The 21,571-nt window shown below is 41.7% G+C and overlaps 1 protein-coding gene across 7 annotated transcripts in view; it reads left to right on the top strand.

Moving 5' to 3' along the window:
* LOC144716194 (poly(ADP-ribose) glycohydrolase 1-like) overlaps positions 1-21,571 on the top strand; it is a 45,205-nt gene that overhangs the window by 14,992 nt on the left and 8,642 nt on the right. Inside the window, exons 4-10 of one of the 7 annotated variants that reach the window (XM_078591271.1) lie at positions 7,487-7,552; positions 8,559-8,650; positions 8,714-8,760; positions 8,884-8,988; positions 12,093-12,211; positions 17,880-18,023; positions 19,851-19,945. In XM_078591271.1, the coding sequence (XP_078447397.1) occupies positions 7,487-7,552; positions 8,559-8,650; positions 8,714-8,760; positions 8,884-8,988; positions 12,093-12,211; positions 17,880-18,023; positions 19,851-19,945 (668 nt within the window). Of the gene's footprint in view, positions 1-7,486; positions 7,553-8,558; positions 8,761-8,883; positions 8,989-12,092; positions 12,212-17,879; positions 18,024-19,850; positions 19,946-21,571 lie in introns of all 7 variants that reach the window. The other 6 variants (XM_078591269.1, XM_078591270.1, XM_078591274.1 and 3 more) reach the window with 6 other exon arrangements.

Raw genomic sequence — 21,571 nt, forward strand, 5'->3', positions numbered from 1 at the left:
CCTGGTACAGAAATCCTGTGTAACACTCATCACCTCTGATTTGTGCTTAAGTAAGTGCACCCAAGACAACCTGGTACAGTCATCTATCAGAATAAGGAACCATCGTACTCCCGTGAGGACATTTATGGGTGCTGGTCCGCACACATCCCCATGAGCAAGTTCAAATGGAATGTTACTTCTTTCTCCATTCCCACTATAAGAGGCTCTTTTATGTTTTGCACATTGACATGATTCACACATTACATCTGAAATATCAAGATTCTTTGCATATGAATGAAAATTTTTTTCATCAACCCAAAAGATGGATGTCCCAAACAAAAATATAAAATTTAAAGTCTTCAATTTGCTTGTCATTGTTCCTTCCTGGAGACTGAGCATTCACCATCATTCCTGCCTTTGCTTCACCCGTCACGTAAATAAGTCCATTCCTCTCCTTAAAGAGTGAACTCTTCAAGTCCCTTGCCTTATCATATGCAAAACAACCAGTACAATCAATAGTTAGTGAACATTTGACATCTTGCACTAGGCGCTTAGGAGACACTAATTGCGCCTTTAAATTTGGCATATGTAAAACATTTTTAAGAACTCCCAGATTTTCAAGATTTACGTCACCAATACCAACCACAGGCAGAACTTCACCTCAAGCAGTGAACACCTTCCTGCCCCCTTCCTACAGAGTGTAAGAGTGGAACTTTGATCAATTTGGTGTCATATGATCAGTAGCTCCAGAGTCCAGAATCCAGTCCAAATAAAGATAGTCATTAGGATTTACGTGCTTACCAGGTCGACAGCTGGATTTCGCCATGGAGGTAGATTCAACTAGTGCCTTCAACTTTTCTAAGTTTTCTCTGAGAATATTTGCTTCGTCTTTGTCTCGCTTGAACTCAACACAGGTACCACTGGATCCCCCTGAACTAGAGTCACACATCTCCTTTTCCCCCTTATGATCTTCCTGAGCAGAGACAGAGTGCGCTTGCATCCTCGGTGGCCGACCATGCAAGTCCCAACAATCTTCCTTTGTATGTCCTTTTCGCTTGCAATAATGGCACACTACATTGTTCCGATAACCTTTTCCTTGATATGACTTTTCTTTGCGATGTGAACCATAAGTTCCTTGGGTGTTGGCTTGAACAGCACCACTCAAACTATGCTCAGTTGTATGCTTCTGCTCCTTTCACTTAACCATCAACCCTGCTCCATTTTCTTCCTTGGGAGCCCCTGGAACTGCTTGTTGCCAGCGACTCTCCTGTTCTAGCACAATGTTAATTGTCTGTTCAAGATCAGGCACTCGCTCATAATTGAGGATTTGCCCTCTTAATGCCTCTTATTCAGCGTTCAGTCCCATCAGGAATTTGAACATCCAATCACAAAGGGTTTTTTCCCACTCATCTGGATTCAAAATTGCCCTCTAGTAATCTAGTTCCAACCATATAGATTGTAACTCATTCACATACTCTGTCACTGTCTGGTCTCCTTGTTGGATGCTCCAGGCATTCACAACTAGATCATATGTCCTCCACACAGTGCTTCTTTTTAAAGCTGTCTTCCAAACATTATCCCAGATCTGTTTGGCAGTCGTCAAGAATGACAACTTTGGGAACACATCTTTAGTCATGCTTCCCAGCAAGAAGACATGGACGTTGGCATCATCCCACTTCTACTCTTTATACGTTGGGTCATCAGGAAAGACTTCTGTGATCAAATGATTGTCCAGCTCCCTGCTGAGCAGTGTGAGTTCCACCATCTTCCCCCACTGATCAAAATTACGACCATCGTAGCAAAGTGGTTCGGCAATTGGTGGTATTACCGATGATACTGGATAAGAGGCAATTCTTCAGTCTCCTTTTGCGCCATGTGACGAGTTCACTGTGCTAGATAATGCCATTTGAGTGGATGGACAGCACAATACAGAAATCACCAGTGACCAGCACTGTAACTACTTCAGTCAACTAAGCAGCTGGTCTTGAAAACGCCACTAATGATATGTGACTGTTGTCGTTGACACAGTCTCCTTCACAGCTCCAGGCGGTGCCGAACGACCTGTCCCACAAAGATCTTGACTGCTTCAAACACAATGCTTGCTCCAAATACACTTCCTGCTTCAGATAACGTCAAACAACGCTCCATAACACCACATCACACGATGTGAGACAGCTCAACGATACCACATCAGACGACGTGAAACAACTACGTGATACCACGTTGCACAACATGAGATAGCTTCACGACGACTTTCACACTTCAATCCCTGCTTCGATCCCACCTCCACAACGTGAGACTGCTCCACACTTCGATCCCTACTTTAATTATGCTCTGATACTATGTCGAGTTTGCACTCCTCAAACCCTAGGCGGCTATTAGGGTTACCACACAGAGAAAACACTTCATTAAACTGACAACGCCCACACATCCATAAATGAGATGTTAACATGGGCTTTTACAGTATTGGGCCTTTTTTGAAAGGCCATCTAGTTAAACATAGAAAGTACACATAAGGGTAAAAATGTAAATACAAATATAAATAAGGAAAAAATGGACTTCTGCTAACAGAATCTGACCTTCCACAGCGAACAAATTTTAGATCCTGTGAGGGAGCCAACTCTATTTTCAACTACACTTGCATCTGGCATATCCCTGAACTGCCTCCTCCCTCTGGTTGTTCAAAACTGTTGGGCGGTACCTCAGCCCTACAAGAACTGTTTTGACCTGAGAAAACAGGTCCTCCGTGTGCAGAATGGGTGCCTCATTCAAGTTACACACCAACGCCACACACAATGCATGCAACTTGACCACAAAATCATAATCCTAAGGCACAGGACTGCCACATAGGTTGGGCATCCCTCACACTTCATAATGGACCTCCACGAGCGGTGTAGCACCGCTGCGACAGAAATACAAAGCGCACGACTCTAAGAATTACTGGCGCGGAATTTTCACAACGCGAGCACATATGATACCACCGCTTCTGCGCTGACCTTTTTGCTCCTAGAAACCATAGCAAGAAAAACGCTCCACGTGGTCCTAGTGGGATAAGGAGATGGATTCTATAAAATTCCAAAAGAATCTGACCATTCACAACAAACATATGTAAATCCTATGAGGGAGCCAGCTCTATTTTCAACTGCATTTGCAGCCTGCATATGCCTGAACGGCCGTCTCCCTCTTGTTGTTAAAAACTTTTGGGTTTGAATTATTTCGACCTGAGAAAACAGGCCCTCCGTCTACCGAATGTGTGCCCTCATTCGTGTCAGACACCAACGCTGCACACAATGCGTGCATCTCGACCACAGAATCATAATCCTCAAACACAAGACCGGCACATAGATGGGGCATCCAGCACAGCTCATAATGCACCTCCGCGAGCGGTGCAGCACCGCTGAGACACAAATACAAAGCGGCCGACTCTAAGAATTACTCGCGCGGAAATTCCATGACGCGAGCACAAAGGATAGCACCACTTCCGCGATGACCTTTCTCCCGGAAACCATCGCAAGAAAAAAGCTCCACTTGATCCTAGTGGGATAAGGAGATGGATTCTATGAAATCCCTAAAGAATCTGATCATCCACAGCAAACGGATTTAGATCCTGTAAAACAGCCATGTATATTTTCAACTGCACTTGCATCCTGCATATGCCTGAACGGCCTCCTCCCTCTGGTTGTTCAAAACTGTTGGGCGGTACCCCAGCCCTACAAGAACTGTTTTGACTGGAGAAAACAGGTCCTCTGTCTGCCGAATGAGTGCCTCATTCGTGTCACAACACCAATGCCACACGCAGTATCATCCTGATTAGGTAACAGGATGGTCGACTCATCCGGTTCCTTCAGCCTTAATGGAGGGTCTGGCCCGCCACACTTGTCTGCCCGTACATCTGCAGTCAGGGGGGTCGGATAAACCGACGTCACGGACTCTCCCTGGGCTTGGCCCCATCTATCTCCGACTGGTGGCGGCATGTCATCTTTGGTCTGCAATGATGTGTGTAGTCACTTGGGAGCACTCCCCACCAGCTCGCCCCATCGTGCCTCAGGGCCCCTGGTTCCGAAAGGTGCTGGCGGGAGTGACCTGGCTTGAATGCCCGCCTTGAAAGTTCCATCATAGCCATGGAATTGGACCAACTCAGGCATTGAATCTCCCTCCATTTCAACTTCCATCAGCACCACTCTAGGGTCCCAGACTCAAAAATTCAAAAATTCAATGGGCCCATGTATCTTTGGCATCCATGTCCTCAATTGGTGATCTACACCCCGTCGCCCGATTCGAAACGTGAACCCCGTCTTGTTCCTGCTAAGTCACCTACTTCTCCCTCTCTTGATGACCTTCCCATTGCTCTCTGAAAAGCCACTCATTCCTGTACCTTCGAACCCCTTTATCGTTTGCCAATTATGTCTTCTCCCATCTCCTCTCCTATTCTTACAAAGCCTTCCGCACGAGTCTTGATTCCATTGCCATTCCAAAGACAATGGATGGAGCATTGGCTCGTCATGAGTGGCATGTTGCCATGGACGAAGAACTAAACTTGGGACCTTGTTCCCTCGCCGCTTCGCAAACATCTGGTCAGCTGTCGTTGGGTCTTTGCCATCAAGTACAAGTCAGATGGCACTCTTGAACGGTAAAAGGCACGCTTTGTGGCTAAGGGTTATACTCAGCAGTTTGGCATTGATTATTTGGAGACTTTTTCCTCTATTGCTAAGATGAATAGTGCTCGCTTTTTTATTGCCCTTGCCGGTCACCATGATTGGCCTCTAGAGCAATTTGACCTCAAGAATGCATTTCTCCATGGTGATCTTCAAGAGGAGATTTATATGTCCTTGCGTCCCTGCTTTACTGCTCCTTCTGTCTCCTCAGGTTTGTTGTCCAAACAAGTCCCTCTATAGCTTAAAGCAATGTCCTCGGGTTTGGTATGGTTGCTTCACGCACTCCATGAAATTATTTGGCTACTCTTAGTGTAATGGTGACCATACTCTTGTCTATTGTCATTCCCCGTCAAAGTGAGTAACCCTCCTTGTTTACGTGGATGACATTATTATACGAGGAATGAATATCTTGCGACAAATCAGTTGGCTACATATCATGCTGGTGTATTGGACATCAAACACCTCAGACCACTCCGTTACTTCCTAGGTATTGAGGCCGCATACTCCACCACTTGGTATTTTTCTTTGCCAACGAAAATATATTACCGACCTTCTTCAAGAGCTTGGGAAGGAGGACTCATAACCTCTTACCACTCCTATTGAAGTGAATCATGGGCTATCTATAGCGGAGGATGAGGAGTCTGTTGATCTTTTGGAGATATCAAAGACTGTTTGGTAAGCTGATATATTTGACGCACACTCTCCCCGATATTGCCTCTGCAGGGGTGCTTTGAGCCAATTTATGCATGATCCAAAGATCTATTATATGCATGCAGCCAACCATGTACTTCGATATATCAAAGATACCATTGGACTTGACCCGCAGTTCAAGCGTCAAAGTGGCCTTCATTTGGAAGTTTATACGGATGTTGATTATGCTAGTTCCCATGTTGATCGGCGATCAATGACTGGGTATTGCACCTTTCTTGGTGGCAATTTTAATTCATGACGAAGAAAAAGCAATCTGTGGTTTCTAGGTCTGGTGTTGAAGCAGAATTTTGTGCTCCTGCTCAAGGTCTTTACGAGGCACTGTGGCACACAAATCTTGTTGCAAAGCTAAAGTTGTCTTGCGATCTACCTACTCAAGTCTTTTGCGATAATAAATTGGCTATCAGCATCGTGCATGATCCAGTGCAACATGACCGCACTAAACATGTTGAGGTTGATCGTCACTTCATTAAGGAGAAGTTGGAGTCAGGATGATTCTGCACACATTATGTCTTCTACTCAACAGCAAGTGGATATCTTCACCAAAGGCCTATTTGCCCAGCGATTTCAAGAGTTGTGTGTCAAGTTGGGAATGGATAACATCCATTTGCCAGCTTGAGGGAGAGTGTTGAATGGGCTTCTTCTCTTATTTCTAATATCTCCTTGTAATGACCCATGATAATGGCCCATTTCTCATTCTCTCTCCTCCTTCCTATAAATACAATATAATGTGGCCTAATGAGGGTTAAGGAATTCAATTCTTGATTTCTTCAGGTAATGATAAACAAACCCATACCAATCTCATAGAGTGCAGGGATAAGAGTTCTTTCCTAAATGGCCTTCTCAAATATCATGTTAGAAACTGATCAAATATTGATCTTCTCCTTTTGATGCTCCTCTCTAAAGTGGCAGGAGACAGATGGCTGACTGCTAGGGTTTGACTGAGCCAAAAAGGTACTTTTTTCTATTGCAATGGACTGGCATAAATGCCAACCAATAAAATACTAATGTGATCCTGATACGGCCCCAATCCGAGACCGGATCTTGCACGATGTAATGCTCCGACGGGAATTGTAATTCAATAGAACTCAAGTTCTATAGATTGACGTTTGAGAAGAGTAGAGAGGGAGAGACGTTCCCGGGAGCAAGAGAAGAACGGGAATGGTAGGAGAAGGGCCGAGCAAGGAAGGTAGGGATCGGCCAGGGACGCGCCGCCTGCAGATGCGATGAAGCAGAGACGATCACGAGGATGGGGATCATGGAGGGAGACAGAGCATGGATATAGAAGAGACAAGAGGGAAGAGAAAACCAACTATCGCTTTAAGAACCAAACATTCAGTCTACCCACCTCAGAAGGAGGGTTGTGCTATTTAAAGGGACATAAAAGGGAACATGATGAGAATGTCCTCGACTCGGCCCAGGACCTATCAGATCCACTGTCTGGTGGGCCACTTGTAACTGTGGCCCTCATCTAATGATTAAAGGATAAACTATATGGGACACTTATAACATGTGGCCTATTTACAGGAGTAAAGAAAAAAAAGACAGGAAATAAGAACATGATCTCTAATCAACGCCTTGATATCCGATCAAAATGATTGGTGGTATGAATTGTCTCTGAATTGGAAATAACTTCAGAGTGTGATCAGCTAACAAGGTCATGTCACTGATCCAACTCTCTCTAATGCCAACTTACTGCTTTTCAAATGACTCTCTCATCTCGAAGTAAAAGAATCCTAACTGCTTAAGTTCCTCTTGGACAGAATGCAGCCATAACTTATTAGAGGTCTTACTTCCTGATACCCATTCTGCCAGAAGATAACTGACTCTCGTATGTTTACTTCTTTTAAACTCCCTTATCGGATCTGATTTCCTTTACCGACAGACCTGTGACCTGTCCCCATAAGTCGTCACAACTAATGGATTTCTGTCATTTAGTGCACCCTGTCTTTCTATGCTAACTGATCAAGGGAAGAAGTGGATCAGCTGCATTGCATTTTCATCAACTCTTGTTCTGCATTGTTCAAATAAAAAAAATCAACTCTTGTTCTTAGTTTTCAGTTTGTTATAACATAATATTGCTTATGCAGTGAACAAGTAATGTCCATTTATAAACAATCCTTCTGAAGCTCATCTGCATGTAGCTCACCAGGTAGTGGATTACCTAAAGGGTATTGTCAGTCAGGGTATACTACTGCCAAGAAGTGGAGGTACGACTCTTGAAATGTATTCAGATGCTGATTTTTCTGCCTCTGTTCAACTACTAGTTATTGTGCATTTATCAGAGGAACTATGGTTACTTGGAGGAGTAAGAAACATGAGATAATGTCCCTCTCTAATGCTGAAGCAAAGTATAGAGCAATCATGTGAGTATGTGAAGTTATGTGGATTCAAGAAATACCCAAGGAACTTGTTCTCCATTCCAAGAAGAGTATAACATTCTATTGTGACAATAAGTTAGCTAAAGCTATAGCATAAAATCCTGTCCAACATGATTGGGCCAAGCTCATTCATTTGAACAGCCACTTTGTGAAAGAGAAAATTGAGGCAGGCGCCATCAATCCAGTATTTGTGGGATCTGTAGTGCAGACTGCAGGCACAGTTCCATAAATAGGTCAAAACGTCTCCTAGCTTTTATTTTTTGACTTAATTTCTATTGATGGGCCACCTGCAATAAATGGCCCACATGACTGTGGATCACATTAGCAAGTAGGGCTCACAGACTCCGTTTTATTGGTTGGTATTTATGCCAGTCTCTTGCAATAGAAGAAAGTACTTTTTGGCTAGTCCAAACCCTAGAATTCAGCCACCTGTCTCCTGCAACCATAGAGAGGAGCATCAAAGGGAGAAGATCAAGACTTGTGCAGTTTCTAACGCATGAGTGAGAAGTATTCAAGAGCAGCTCCTGCCACCTCTCTCTCTCCCTCTCTGTTTCACTGACTAATCACTAAGTTAGAGGGTTTTGCGTTTTTCTCTCCTTATCACCAGAAATTATCTCTCTTGTCCCGATTTCATAGTCACCGTTCTGGCTGATTTGAATGCCCAATTAACCGCCTAAGGTAGGTTGAATGTGATTCTAACTGGGTGATTCTATTATTTAGTGTTTTTCTCCGAGCTCCCCTGGCTGAAGCTCTTCCTGTTGCCCTGCCTTCCATCTCTCTCCTCCACTATCTCAAAACATAACAACCATTTTGATGTTTTCTCTGGCGTCTGCAGGATGCTTCCTCCAGATGCAACAAGTAGCCAGAGAGGGAAAATTGACTGTCTTGTTCATTATTTTGAACGAGTATCATCAAGCGTGCCCACAGGTGTTGTTTCCTTTAGAAGGAAGGTTCTTGCATTTCGATATGCTGATGAACTATCCTACCCAGACGTGGATTTCTGGAGACAATCAAATACAGCTCTCTGCTCCTTTAGGGTTTGTTTGTAAATTTTATGTCCCATTGTATTCATTTGACTGTTTAAACAGTTTCAATTTGTTACCAGGACCCTTTCTATGTGTTCTTGTGTAGATTGGGTAACTACAACTATTCTTTGTCAGGTTTCACTTTCCGGTTGTATTGAAGATCAACAATATGAAATACTTGAGGTTGATTTTGCTAATAAATGTTTTGGAGGAGGTGCTCTTAGAAGAGGCTGTGTTCAGGTTATTTTCCCTATCTATAACTGTCTCTAAACCTTCAAATTTGGTGGCCATTCTTTAGTAACTGTGTAGAACTATGATTTTTAGTGTATTTTTATTAAGTTTTTTATGGTAGTATGAAACAAAATCTTGGTTATTGTGTGCCAAAAAATGAAACTTCACCAAAATTGAGTGGGCGGTTGCACTAGCAGCTGAGGCTGGAGTGTCAGGGAGCAAAACCTGACATTTTGTAAGACTTGCCGTTTATCATCAGGCCGCATCCGTCTTCTATTCGATTCTTTCCTTGCTGTGTGATCTAAGTTCATTACTAGCTGCAGCCGATTTGGTCGCATCCAGCATTGACAGTTGAGACTCACCCATTGGATTCTTTCCACCTTCAGCATTCTTTACTTGACGTATCCAGACTATTATATCAATTTTTCATCAGAACTGCACTTATTCTTATACAGTGACCAATGTCAGGATTAGATTCAAAAGCCAACCTGATCTCCCAACATAAGAGAACAACATTTGATGCAAGTGTTATTGCTGCTTTCTGCTATAAATTCTAAGCTGATCTTGGAAGCCAGGAAAACTGATAACCACATATCCAATCCACAAAAAAACATCCTACAGAATCATAACCAAACCATCCAAGATAGGTGATTTTTTTTTGAAAGATTGAAGGCAGTCACCCAATAAAGTGGTAACCACCCAAAATTGCAGATGTCGAGCCCTAAAGATCTATGCAAACAAGGTCAACCATTCCCCTGTCTATTCATATGACCAACTTTTTCCCCAATCCTTCATCTTCCTCCAGTTCTTGATCTTCTGGAGGCCACCCCATTGGAACTAAGTCGGTAGGTTGTGGGTGACACTTTGTCTTAATCGAGCGTCAGACTTCTATTTGTTCCATTTCCCTTTTCCCCAATCTCCGTTATCTTTTCTACTACTACTGTCTGAAACCCTTGGAATTGGAGGTGCAATTGAATCCTTTTTTCCTCTATTCAATGGGACAGAAGCATAAAATGGCTCAAGAGTGAAAAAAATTTACCCACATTCTGCATCCGATTCAGATAAGCTTCATTTAATATCCTTATGTCTGTAAGCTTCTGCCATCTGTTGGTTCATTTATACCATTGAATCAGATGGATTTGAGAATTGGGTTAATTTCAAGCAACAATTTGAAAGACATTTTGGTTTTATGCCAAATCTGTTTGCCCATAATTGACAAACCTCCATCAAACATGATTTGGAACTGAATTCAAAGCCGAACTTGAGTGATTTCAAGCGATCCTTCCCCATTTATCTCCAGAGGAAATTGAAAGTGCCTAACACGAGGCAGTAAACCCAGAGAGTGGATCGAAGCCAATAGGTATCACCCTTTTGGTATTCAGGAGATCATGGATCTCTCTCTTGAAGCTAAAGTAAATCGTGAAGTGTCTTTGGAAAGCATCGCAGAAGTCCTTTAATTCATCGTCAATGAATCACCCTGCCACTATCAGGACAAAATTTCCTGCCAGATACTCGTTTTCCTCATGTAATGCATTGTCGCCCATGTGTCATGAGAATTTTTCTATGCAAAATGTTGAAAAAAACCCGTGGGCCTCTGAAATCCTCATTTTGTCCTTATAAGAGGAAGTCGATTCATTTACGGATGCAAAGTACCATGAGAGAAAAATAAAGGTTATGTGTCATCACTGTAACGAGAAGCGACTAAAATGATACAGTTGTAAAAATGAGTTGCATATATTCCTGGTCAAAGATGCAGTGCCAGAAGAGGATCAACCTATTAAGGAGAAAGATCTTATGAAGGATGAAGAAGATCCACTTTCAAAAGGGTCTCTATTCTCTACTAAGTTTTTGTTCAATCAGATAGTGACTTTCATCGCATGGATCTATGAGGTTATGGGGAGGTTATAATCGCCTCATTATTGTAAAACTAGACGGAAGGGCTACTGACAATTTTATTCATTCCAATCTAATAACTGAACCAGACTAGAAGTCCCAAGCTGCCTGAGGTATATTCTATTTCTATTGTAAAATACAGTCCCAAAGTACAGGGTCGATTTCCCTCAGTTTTTGCATCAGCCAAGGAGCTTATTAATGCTAGATAGTGATGACCAGATCCACTAATTCATAGCCAAAAAACATTCATCCCTAAAGGTATTCACATCTTCATAAGAATGTTGTAGAAAGGTAAACTCAGGATTTTTTCTATAAGAATATTATTCAAATGTCTTCCAGCCATTTTTCTGGCATTTTTTTGGAGTTGGTAGTTGGAGAGTGTACTTTGACAAATGAGTCCTGAATAACTATACGTAACACAATTCCCAACTATACTTAAAGGCAGACCTGTTTTTTCCCTTCTTCATGTGACCTTCAAGAAGGGTGGTCTTCTCTTCAGGAATGCAGCCAGAAGGTATGATGCAATTTGAGTTCCTTGTCTCTTCTTCCCTCAACATCAAAGGCCCGCCTCTCCCTGTACAATCTTCATCCTTGTGATTGTCTCCTCTTCACCTTGTCTCCTGGTGGCTCATCCCAGGTTGATCTCAACCTCCTCAGTTTGATATCCTCTTGACCATTCCCTTTCTCCTCTCCATCATGGGAACTTTCTAACTTGTCTCAACCCCCATATCTCTATTGAATTGAGGCACTTCATCATTGGAATTACATTGATGGAAGTACGTCCTGAAACAAACCTCTCAATACAATACCCGATTAATATTTTAAATGATGTTTGAAATGTCCTTATTTTCAAACCTGTTCTTGAAATAAGTTTATTATCAAATCAGAATGCACATCAATGACGTTCACAAGGCATCATTCAAAACACATTTAGGTCATTACGAACTTTTTAAATACAACAAACAGTTGACTCCTAGGGAAAAATCAAACAACTTTAGTAACTGAAATCAGAGGTGGCTTTCTGGTTTTAGATTTTGCTAATGGAAGCACCAATTTATGACTTTCATGCCTTTAGGACAGATTTAAGTTGAATGCTCTGTGCTTTTGTTTTTATTATAAATATTTTTGTCTTTTTCCTTTTTTACATTGCTCATACTTGACATATTGATCTGAGACTATACCTCAATACTTAATACATAGTAATTAACTATTAAATGCAGGAAGAGATATGTTTTATGCTCAACCCAGAGCTAATCGCCGGCATGTTCTTTTTGCCACCAATGGAAAATAATGAAACAATAGAGGTCATTGGAGCAGAGAGGTTTTCAGATTATAAAGGGTGAGATATTTGTATTACATCAGCTGAACTCTTTTTTTTTTCTAGGAATATATTGCCATTCATTTATCCCTTTGGTTCATATGCTTCATGTAATTTGCTCTTTTTGCTTCAACAGATGGAGAGGTTTAAGCTTTAATCTCGTCCTTTGCTTACTTTTGAATGTTTTGTATAATAGGTTATAATTCTTATCAAATCAATACCCTCCAACTCTTGGAAATTTTTATTCTCTGTATAACTGTTACGATCCTGGATCTTGAATCTCCTTCAATGTCTGCCGATAATCACCACCAAATATTCTCCAATAGAATGATATTTAAGAAAACCATTTCTCCAAGGAACAAAAGAGGGGAATGAGAATCAATGATGAGTGGATACAGGATGGGAAACAGGATGCGACAGTAGGGAAAATGAACGAGAGGCCGAAGCAGATCTTCTCGATGAACACTGAGGAGAGATCAGATCAACCTCCGCTAATATGGACTCAGGGGATCTCCTCGTCCACCCGAAGTCTGCTCTGTGGTTCTTGAATTTGAATCGATGCCCTTGCCACTTGACCCTTATTTACAGGAGGTGCCATAAGAGCGCCTTTATTCCAAACTCACACGTGCGTCTATGTTTGACTTGTTATGTGGCTTTGCCTCTTCTTCGAGCTATGATAAGCCCATACGGGGACCTTATCAGTAACACTGTGCAGATCATTCCTATTCAATAGTCAGAATTCAGCAGCCCAATTTTTCCATATTTATTCCTTTCTGGCTAGATTGGCATTCAGTTTTTCACGTTAATTGAGAATATCTGGCAGTTGAAAATAGAGGGAAAATAACCCCACTTGAACCAAGCTGAATGAGTGGTTCTTCCATAAAGGAAGTATTCAAAGGACCTCATTCAAACTGAACTGGTTAAAATGATATAGGATCCCCAGCCCTCATTGGGGGCATTCTCGTCCTTTGAACATTAAGCGCAGCTAGGCCCTCTCCTACCATATTTCCTTTAAATAGCACAGCCCTCCTTCTGGAAGGGCAGATTGGAAGTTTATCTTAAGAGATTGTTTGTTTCCCTCCTCTCCTCTCTTCTTGTATCCAAGCTCTGTCTCCCTCTACGATCCCCGTCCTCGTAATCGTCTCTACCTCGCCGCGTCTTCAGGCGGCTCATCCCCGGCTGGTTCCTACCCCTTCTGCTCGGCCTCTCCCGGAGCATTCTCGTTCTTTCCCTCCTTCCCGGGAACCTCTCTCCATCTCTCCCTCTCATCTATCTCGTACATTCATCTACTAGTGGATGTCACAACGTAGTCAATTAATCAAGCGCATCCAATTCTAGTTACAGCGAAAACCCGATTCAACCTCGACACGGGATCATATCAAGATGCTGGCCCTGTTAGCTCTCATCAGGTTGTCCTTTATGTAATTAAACCTACCCCTCTTGCAGTTATCTGTATAGTGGGGTCATAGCTATTACCTATGTCTTTTAAAACTTATCAACGTCACCTTGAAATTTTTATCAGAATGCTTTCATAAATCTATCACTTGTCGTATTGCTAGCAATTTGACTATGCAAACGAGGAGGATTATTGTTGAACCAAACATTTCTTTTTAAATGGAATGAACCTGGTCTGAATTATTTTTGAGGAGATACGCCCATTTCTTTTTATGAACCAAACATTTCTTTTTATTAGATTGGTCAACAGTTGAGCAAGGGCTGCAAGTTGAGGGACAACTTTGGTAATAACTTCCCAGTCCCAGAAAACCCCGGAGGTGCTTAATTGTTTTAGGAATGAGCCACTGATTAATGGCATTAACCTTAGAAGGAGACGTGGCGACGCCTTGGGCTTAGATCCAATGGCCAAGGAATCCCAGCTGAGGTAGGAAAAACTAACATTTCTGAAGATTGACCTGCAGTTGATTGTCAGCTAATACTTGAAATACCTTAAAAAGATGTGAGTGATGCTCCTCTTCTGTTTTGCTACAGATTAGGATGTCATCGAAGAATACCAAAAGAAACTTTCTGAGAGAATTCTGGAAAATTGTTTTCATTAGAGCCTGGAAGGTGGCTGGAGCATTGGTCAGCCCGAAAGGCATAATGTTGAATTCATAATGCCCGTGCTGAGTCTTGAATGTAGTCTTGTGGATATCCTCGGGGTCTATTCTGATCTGATAATACCCTGATTGTAAATCTAGCTTGGAAAAAATTCTTATTCCATGTAATTCTTGTATTAACTCATCAACAATTGGGATAGGAAATAGATTGGGTATGGTAATCTTGTTGAATCATGTTTGGTGCTCGAAAATCTATACACGTGTGCCAGCTTCCGTCTTTTTTTTAGCTAGTAATGTTGGGCTGGAGAAAGGACTGTTAGAATGTTGAATCATGTTGGTGTCAAGTAATTCTTGGATCAGGCCTTCCAATATGTTTTTATGCTGGTGGGAGTATCTATAGGGTCTTATATTGATGGATTTCAATCCCGGATCAAATGCACCTTGTGATCAACTGCTCTTTTGGGTGGTAGGGATTTTGGAGTGTAAAAAACTGTTGGAAACTTTTCTTGCAAGAGGTTATGCATTATTTGGAAGCAATAGAAAATACCTCTGCTAGTTGATGAGCGTGTTTTCTGGTGAGATTAATAGTTGCTTCCAGCGATTCAAGGCAATCTTGATGAACTAGCCCTGGATGGCATGGGAAGATCTTGGTAGGATTTAGAGTCTGATCCGCTTGGAGGGTAATAATCCGCTTGGAATTGCACGAAAACCACCCCAGGGTTTTCATCCACTGGATGCCAAGAATGATATCGATACTTCCCAAGTCAGATGGAATAAAATCCTGGTAAAAACTTAGTCCCTGGATTGTCAGTGGTATGTCCTTCTGGTCGCCCTTCTGACAGAACCATCGCCCAAAATGAGGTCAAAACGCATTGACCCCTCAATAGGTATATGAAAATCTCTGACCACCCTCATATGAATGAGGTTATGAGAAGCACCGCCGTCAATAAGGATGATAAGAGGGCTACTTAAAAGCTGTCATCATACCTTGGGTCTTGGGATGAGGCCTATTGTGCATAGGGAGCCCTCCAAAAGAGACGTGTCGTCCAATTGCATTAGATGTTCATCAGTGTCAGGGAAGTCTTCTCTCTTGCATCTGTGGCCTGGGAGATATTTATTATTTCAATGGTAACAAAGCCCTTTTTACTTCCTCGAATTGTACTCTTCATCAGTTAATCTCATGATCTTCTTTCTTAGAGGTCGCGACAGATTTTCAGTTGGTTTCTCAGTGGAGGCAGAGTGAGATTTTTCTGTCAATAAGGTTGCGTGCGCACGGGTTCGATAATTTGAGAATGAAGATGGAGCAGTATTTGCTTGGAATGGTCTCAAACGTGCTTCTTTTGGGGAGGATATAGTGGAGTCATGCTGGCTGGCTGGCCAGGTTTGCCACATTACTGTCAAGTTAGCTTTGGCTTCAATGGAGACGTCCATCACCTGTCGAATACCCAGTGGCTGATATTTTGGAACTACGGCACGAATTTCCGGTTTAAGTCCATTCATATAAGTCGTTTCAAATATATCTTGATCTAACGGTGGGAGGAAAGCCACTAGTAGCTCAAACTCTGCTCTATAATCTGATACATTAGCAACCTTTTGCAAGTTGAACAGTTTTTGCCGAAGAGTTTTGGAAGAAAAACCATATTGACATTCAAATTGTCGTTTGAAGTCAAACCAGTTTTCAAATCAAAACTGCTTTTCAGCATATATAAACCAGGCTTGAGCTGATCCTTCTAAATGTATGGAAATGAGATTAAGCTTTTCAGGATCTGATAATGTATTCACAAAGAAAAGCCTCTCGACGCAATTGAGCCATCCTTGCGCCTGATCCCCGGAAAAAATAGGTAGATCTCGTATGAAAAATGAACATTTAGCTTCCGCCAAGGTTTCAATAGGTACTGTGCCATACCGCATTGTGCTTACTATTGCCGCCAGAGCAGTAGTGGATGCCGACGCAGCATTACCATCGGTCTTGGAGTTCATCAGCGATAATTGCTTCAAAATTTGCGTTAAAACATCGGCAACTGGATCTGCATCCATTGGCTTTCCTTCTGGCTCCATCCGGCATTCGTCCATGTGGGAGGTCGTGAATTGGCGAAGCTCTGATACCAGTTTGATATAGATGGAAATCAACTAACAAACACCGTGCTATTTTGAATCTTAAGTAGACAATGTAGCTTCGATTGAGAACGTAGCATAAGGAATACACCAGCGTTCGATAAACAAAGGAAAAGAGAGAAGAAACGACAAAGATCCGGTCGGATCTCTTCCCCAACTGGCCATCAGGAATTCCCTTCTGACTGCTCCAGCTTCCACTCCACGATGGGCTTGAGAAATGAATAATGTCCCGATTGCCCCTTCCCTGCGGTATTATTTATAGCCTCCTGTTTTGTCAATTCCCTTATGTTGCTCCTTTTCCCCCCTTTTTGAATTCCCGTCTTCTATATGCCTTATTAAAATACTTATCATGCACACACACTTCAACCCACACCCACATACCCTGTATATACGTAGTAATAATATCAACTTAACTGTTTCAGTGCCAATGAGGCAATAGAAGAGGTTAAAATTATAGAAAGGAAATAAAGGAAGGGGAGCATCACGTGTAGAAGCACGTGGCAATTAAAGCATAAATAAAGGGCGGAAGAAGAAAGAAAGGGATTTTCTGGCTTTTGAAGAGGAGCACAGCTGTATTTGACGTGAGCAGTGCAAGCGGAGACTCTTGAAGGAAAATCTCACGGTGATTGGGGATGGGGGAGGTTTTTTGTTCCAGGTGGTGATCTAAGTCAACGAATCCAGTAAGAAATTCTTTCTGAAAGTAGTCTTTGGATTTTGGGAACCTATCATATACTTTATGGGCCAATTGGAACTGGCAGTACAACAAATAGGGAACGCATAAAAATAAAAGGTAAGAGAAATTCTCTGATGCTTATCCCCCCCTCATGCTGGTAGGAAGATGCTTCTAACTTCCAGCTTGGACATCGGCTGCTGTAATTTACCTCCCAACGAGCCTTTGGTGCGAAGATCTGCTACTTGATGAATAGTTAATACATATCGCAGTTGAATAACCTTCTGATCTTCTTTCTCCCTTGTGAAATGTCAGTTGGTCTTAAGGTGCTTTGTCCAATCAAGTTTCACTAGATTGTAAGCTATATCAACAGCCGGCTTTCTGTCTTATTATAAGATGATCGATTGATTATTTGTGTGAGAAGGTCATCTAGGATTTTGTCAAGTGCAAGGAATAGAGCCTCTTCTTTCATTCACATGGAAAATTTTTTGAATACCAGGATACATAAGAGTGAGCCATGACCCACGAAATTAAAAGGAAGAGCTCATACGAATCAGCTAAGTAACATGGCCCAGAGTTCATTTGAAGAAAAGGATATTTGGGCCACTTACATATGACCCACTTACATGAATAATAAAAAATAAGAAACAAGGGTAGGGCCCATGAATAATGACTGCATTTGATGGAAATTTGTTTATAATTTTCGATGGATTTATTCAAATGGAAGCTCAATTATGAACTTAAATATCTTGAGAAACTTGCTTCTGTGCACGATCACATTGTAAACTTTAGTATCTTTAGCTAGTTGAGGATTATATTTTTGTGATCAAGCTAATTTGTCTCTTGGCAGTTATTCCTCAACATTCCATTTTGCAAAAAATCACAACGACACACGGCCACTCGATTATCTGAAAAGAAAGAAAAGAATGATTGTGGCCATAGATGCTCTATGCCGTCCAGGCGTTAACCAATTCAAAACAGGATTTCTTGTGCGGTAAGTGTGGGGATTTCGTTTATTTAAATTTCCTGTGTTTAATGGATAGACAGATAACATGCTATCCCAGTTGAAATTTAGGCCTTTAAATAATACACTGACTTCCTTGTGTAAAATTTTGTGATTTCAAATGGGAATTTAACTTTTCATTAGAAAATGCAAAATAAAACTTAATGTTAACGCCTTCTAATGATTCTCAATTTCCATAATCTCATTGTTATTACTTCAGTTATAATGACTAGAATTCAAGGTGTCATTTTTTTTTAATCGTGGGGAATGGTCCCTCGAGATCGTTGATCCTCCCTATATGATTAATTAGGAGAAAGTTAAAAATACAGCTTTAACCTGAGAGATCCCCAGACCTTTTCACTTCCCGCTAAACCAAACAGAGGCTAAGCTCTCCACATAATGCATTACACCAACCAGCAATGCCTCACCCACCTTTAGCTCTAGCTCCAGAAACATAGGGATCCCCCACCCCAAAGCATGCGCTTATCCATTCCCCCATCTTGCCTCCCCCTTCCACTGACAATTTTGTGACGCCAGGGTGACAATAAGGTTGTGTAGTCCTTCTAAAGAATTGAGAAGGGCCAGCCTACACTTTAAGTACTCTCTCGTCCTTACCTAGAGTTGGCCTGCATCACCTGGGCCAGCTGCAGGCCCTGCTGCAACACCGCCATTCCAGACCTCTCAGCTGCCGCAGCAGCCAGAGCCAGCACCTCCACTCAGCCAGAGCCACCACTGGTGACTGTCTTCCCACCCTGCGACCCCCTATCTTGGATGAAGCAGCTTGGGGATAAGTTGGTAATCAAGGGGGACCCTTGATATAATCTAGCTTATATCTCGGGATAATTTAGCCACTTGGCCCATTAGGGCCATTAAATCGTTTTACCTGCTAAGGATATCTAGATCATCTTCGTCTTAGCTTAGTTCCCCTCTCCAAATATATATCCCTGGGAGGGTCTAAAAGAAGTGTTTAAACTTGTGTTCGTTCCCGTATCTCTCTCTTTCACATGTGTGATGTCAATTACACTGATGTCCCTCCTCAACGGGACATCCATTCTGCCAGGCCTCTCCTTCCCTCTTCTAGGATACAATCTTACCATCATCCTTTCCTTCTGGCGCAGACTCTCAAATTTGTATCGGGAAGAGGGAAAGGAAGAGAAGACATCAGAATGGTCGTCAGCATTGAAACAGGGAATACCGGGGTAGACCTCAGCTAGATGAGAGATAAACAAAGTGGACGTTGCCATTGAGGAGATCCAACGGGGTGGGCGCCGCTAGAGGGAAGATAGCTGCGAGATGGGCATCCCCATATAGCCGAAGACAATGTTATGATTATTATTGGCTGACCTCCTAAAGAAAGGGCTGTCCTAATTAAAGGAAATACATTAGTGCCAAATGATTAAATTGCTCTTGTGAGCTAATGTGATGAGACTACCCCTAGATAGGATGAAGATCATATCACCTTCTTTGCCTTTCCTCTCCCTATTAAAAACATCAAGCTCTTATTAGCATCCAGCGTCCTGCTAATTATTTAATTATCTATGCTTGAGTCACCTAACTCTCATTGATGGTTATTTTTATAGTTCTTACTTCTTGATCGATGCGTTATCAAATATCGTTAAGTTGATTATTTTTTAGATGTTCCATGTACCTAATATCTTCCTGATTGTTTATATTCTTCATTTATTTTGTGTTTCCATCCTTGACTAACTATGAAATAAAAGTTTTATTTTGGCCTTCTTATTTCAATGAGCATTGAAAAATCCATGCTTTATTTATTTATCTGTTCAATTTAATCAAGGATTATCTTTGTGCCTGTAGAGAAACAAACAAGGCATTCTGCGGTTTTCAAGTTCAATCACACCACAATCCCTATCTGAAGCAAAGTAAAGAATCTGTTACTTACCATGTGAATGGTTTGTTTCTTTCTTATCATTAGAATACATCTCTCTGTTTCCTTGTCTTGTTCAATCATTTGTTTGCTTCCTCATTTGATTTTATGGGATTTTTGTATCACAATACTTGTGCGCTAAAGCGTGCTTTAGTTTAGTTTTTCATCCAGACTGATTTGAATTTAGGGAGGTAAGGTTGGTGGAGGGGAGTCTAACAAAAGACAATTAATTCCGCACCGCGGAATGAAGAGATAAAAACAAAAGGAGCCACAGTTTTAATTTGAGTTGAGTTATTTTTGAATGATAAAGTTTATGTTTGGGCTCTTGAGCTATTGTCTGTCATGTTATATTCATTGCTGGTTTTAACGTGTCCCGTCCTCTATTGTTTTAATCCCTTAAAATTGAGGAATGTGTCAGTTTTATGTTGTTGTTCTTTCCGTAGTATCCTAGTTTGCAATTCTTACTTGAAACCTTAGATCTTATTGGAATGAAAAATCTGATATCTTTGACGAAATCTAGGAATTCCTGTAAGGCTTCTGGGTTGAATCTCCCCTAATATATTAAAGGGTTTATTTAAAGTTGTATGCCTCTATTTCTCTATTTAAGACAGCACCAGTGAATTTAAACGTGTGTGATTCTACTGTTTTCTAGGGTTTTATCCATTCCTCCCCAGACTACAGGGTCCTCCATTGTGCTCACTCCTCTCTTGTCCAATCATTTTCCAAAAGTCAACAATTCACAATTTTCTACCAGAGAAGGGTCGTGGAAGTGCCTCTTGGTATCCACAAGGAGTAGGTAATGAATGCATGAGGCTGGTGTCTTGTCTCTGTTACCAAGTATTCCATACCAATTCCAGTCAGAATCATTGGCGCAGAAGATCATAGTGCGCATGTAGCTCAGCACGATGGATTCGACTCATGCCCATTAGGATCTTCTGTTCCTGTGATTGGAGGGACCAATGGAGGGGAGAGAGGAGGGAAGGTGACTAGAGGAGCCACCATAGAAGTTCATGAATGGGAAGAGGTTTCTCCTTCCATAGGCAAAAGTTATGCGATCGTTAGTTCTCCTGATCTCTCCCTCTCTCTCTTTAGCCCTCTCTCCCTAGAAGGAGATATACATCCAAGAGTGTGGTGGCTGCCCAGTGCTCCTGGGATGTTCCATCCTACAGACACTCCTCTCCTTCAGTTTCTGTGATGTTTTTTCCATGGTCCCTCCTCTCAATCTTTCTGTCTCTCTCTCTCTCTTATTTTATGAGATACGTAGAGACTATTTTGAATTTTACATTAGAGTCTTCACAAACTGTTGAGGTCATATCACATCCTGGCCGAATAATGTAATGTTAGAAAGTTGTGCTTATGTTTTTTGGAGTAGACAAGTCCATCTACCTCCAAAGCACCCAGTCTTCTAGACAGACACTTTGTGACGCTTCATCATGAAGGAATTTTTTTTAATATGTTATGACTAGATTTGTGGTGAGCTTAGAGGACTTTTCACTTTGTTACATGTAAAGCATTCTTCAGGATATACTACTGATACACCTCTGTGTATCGTCGTCGTGTAAAGCCCCAGAAAATACTTCAATCTTCAATACTCCAATCTTTAATGGGAGGCAGAAAATAGTATTTGAATACTCAACTCCAAAGTAGCAAT

The sequence above is a fragment of the Wolffia australiana genome, chromosome 20 (assembly GCF_029677425.1).
Source record: "Wolffia australiana isolate 7733 chromosome 20, ASM2967742v1".
Taxonomy (NCBI): Eukaryota; Viridiplantae; Streptophyta; class Magnoliopsida; order Alismatales; family Araceae; genus Wolffia; species Wolffia australiana.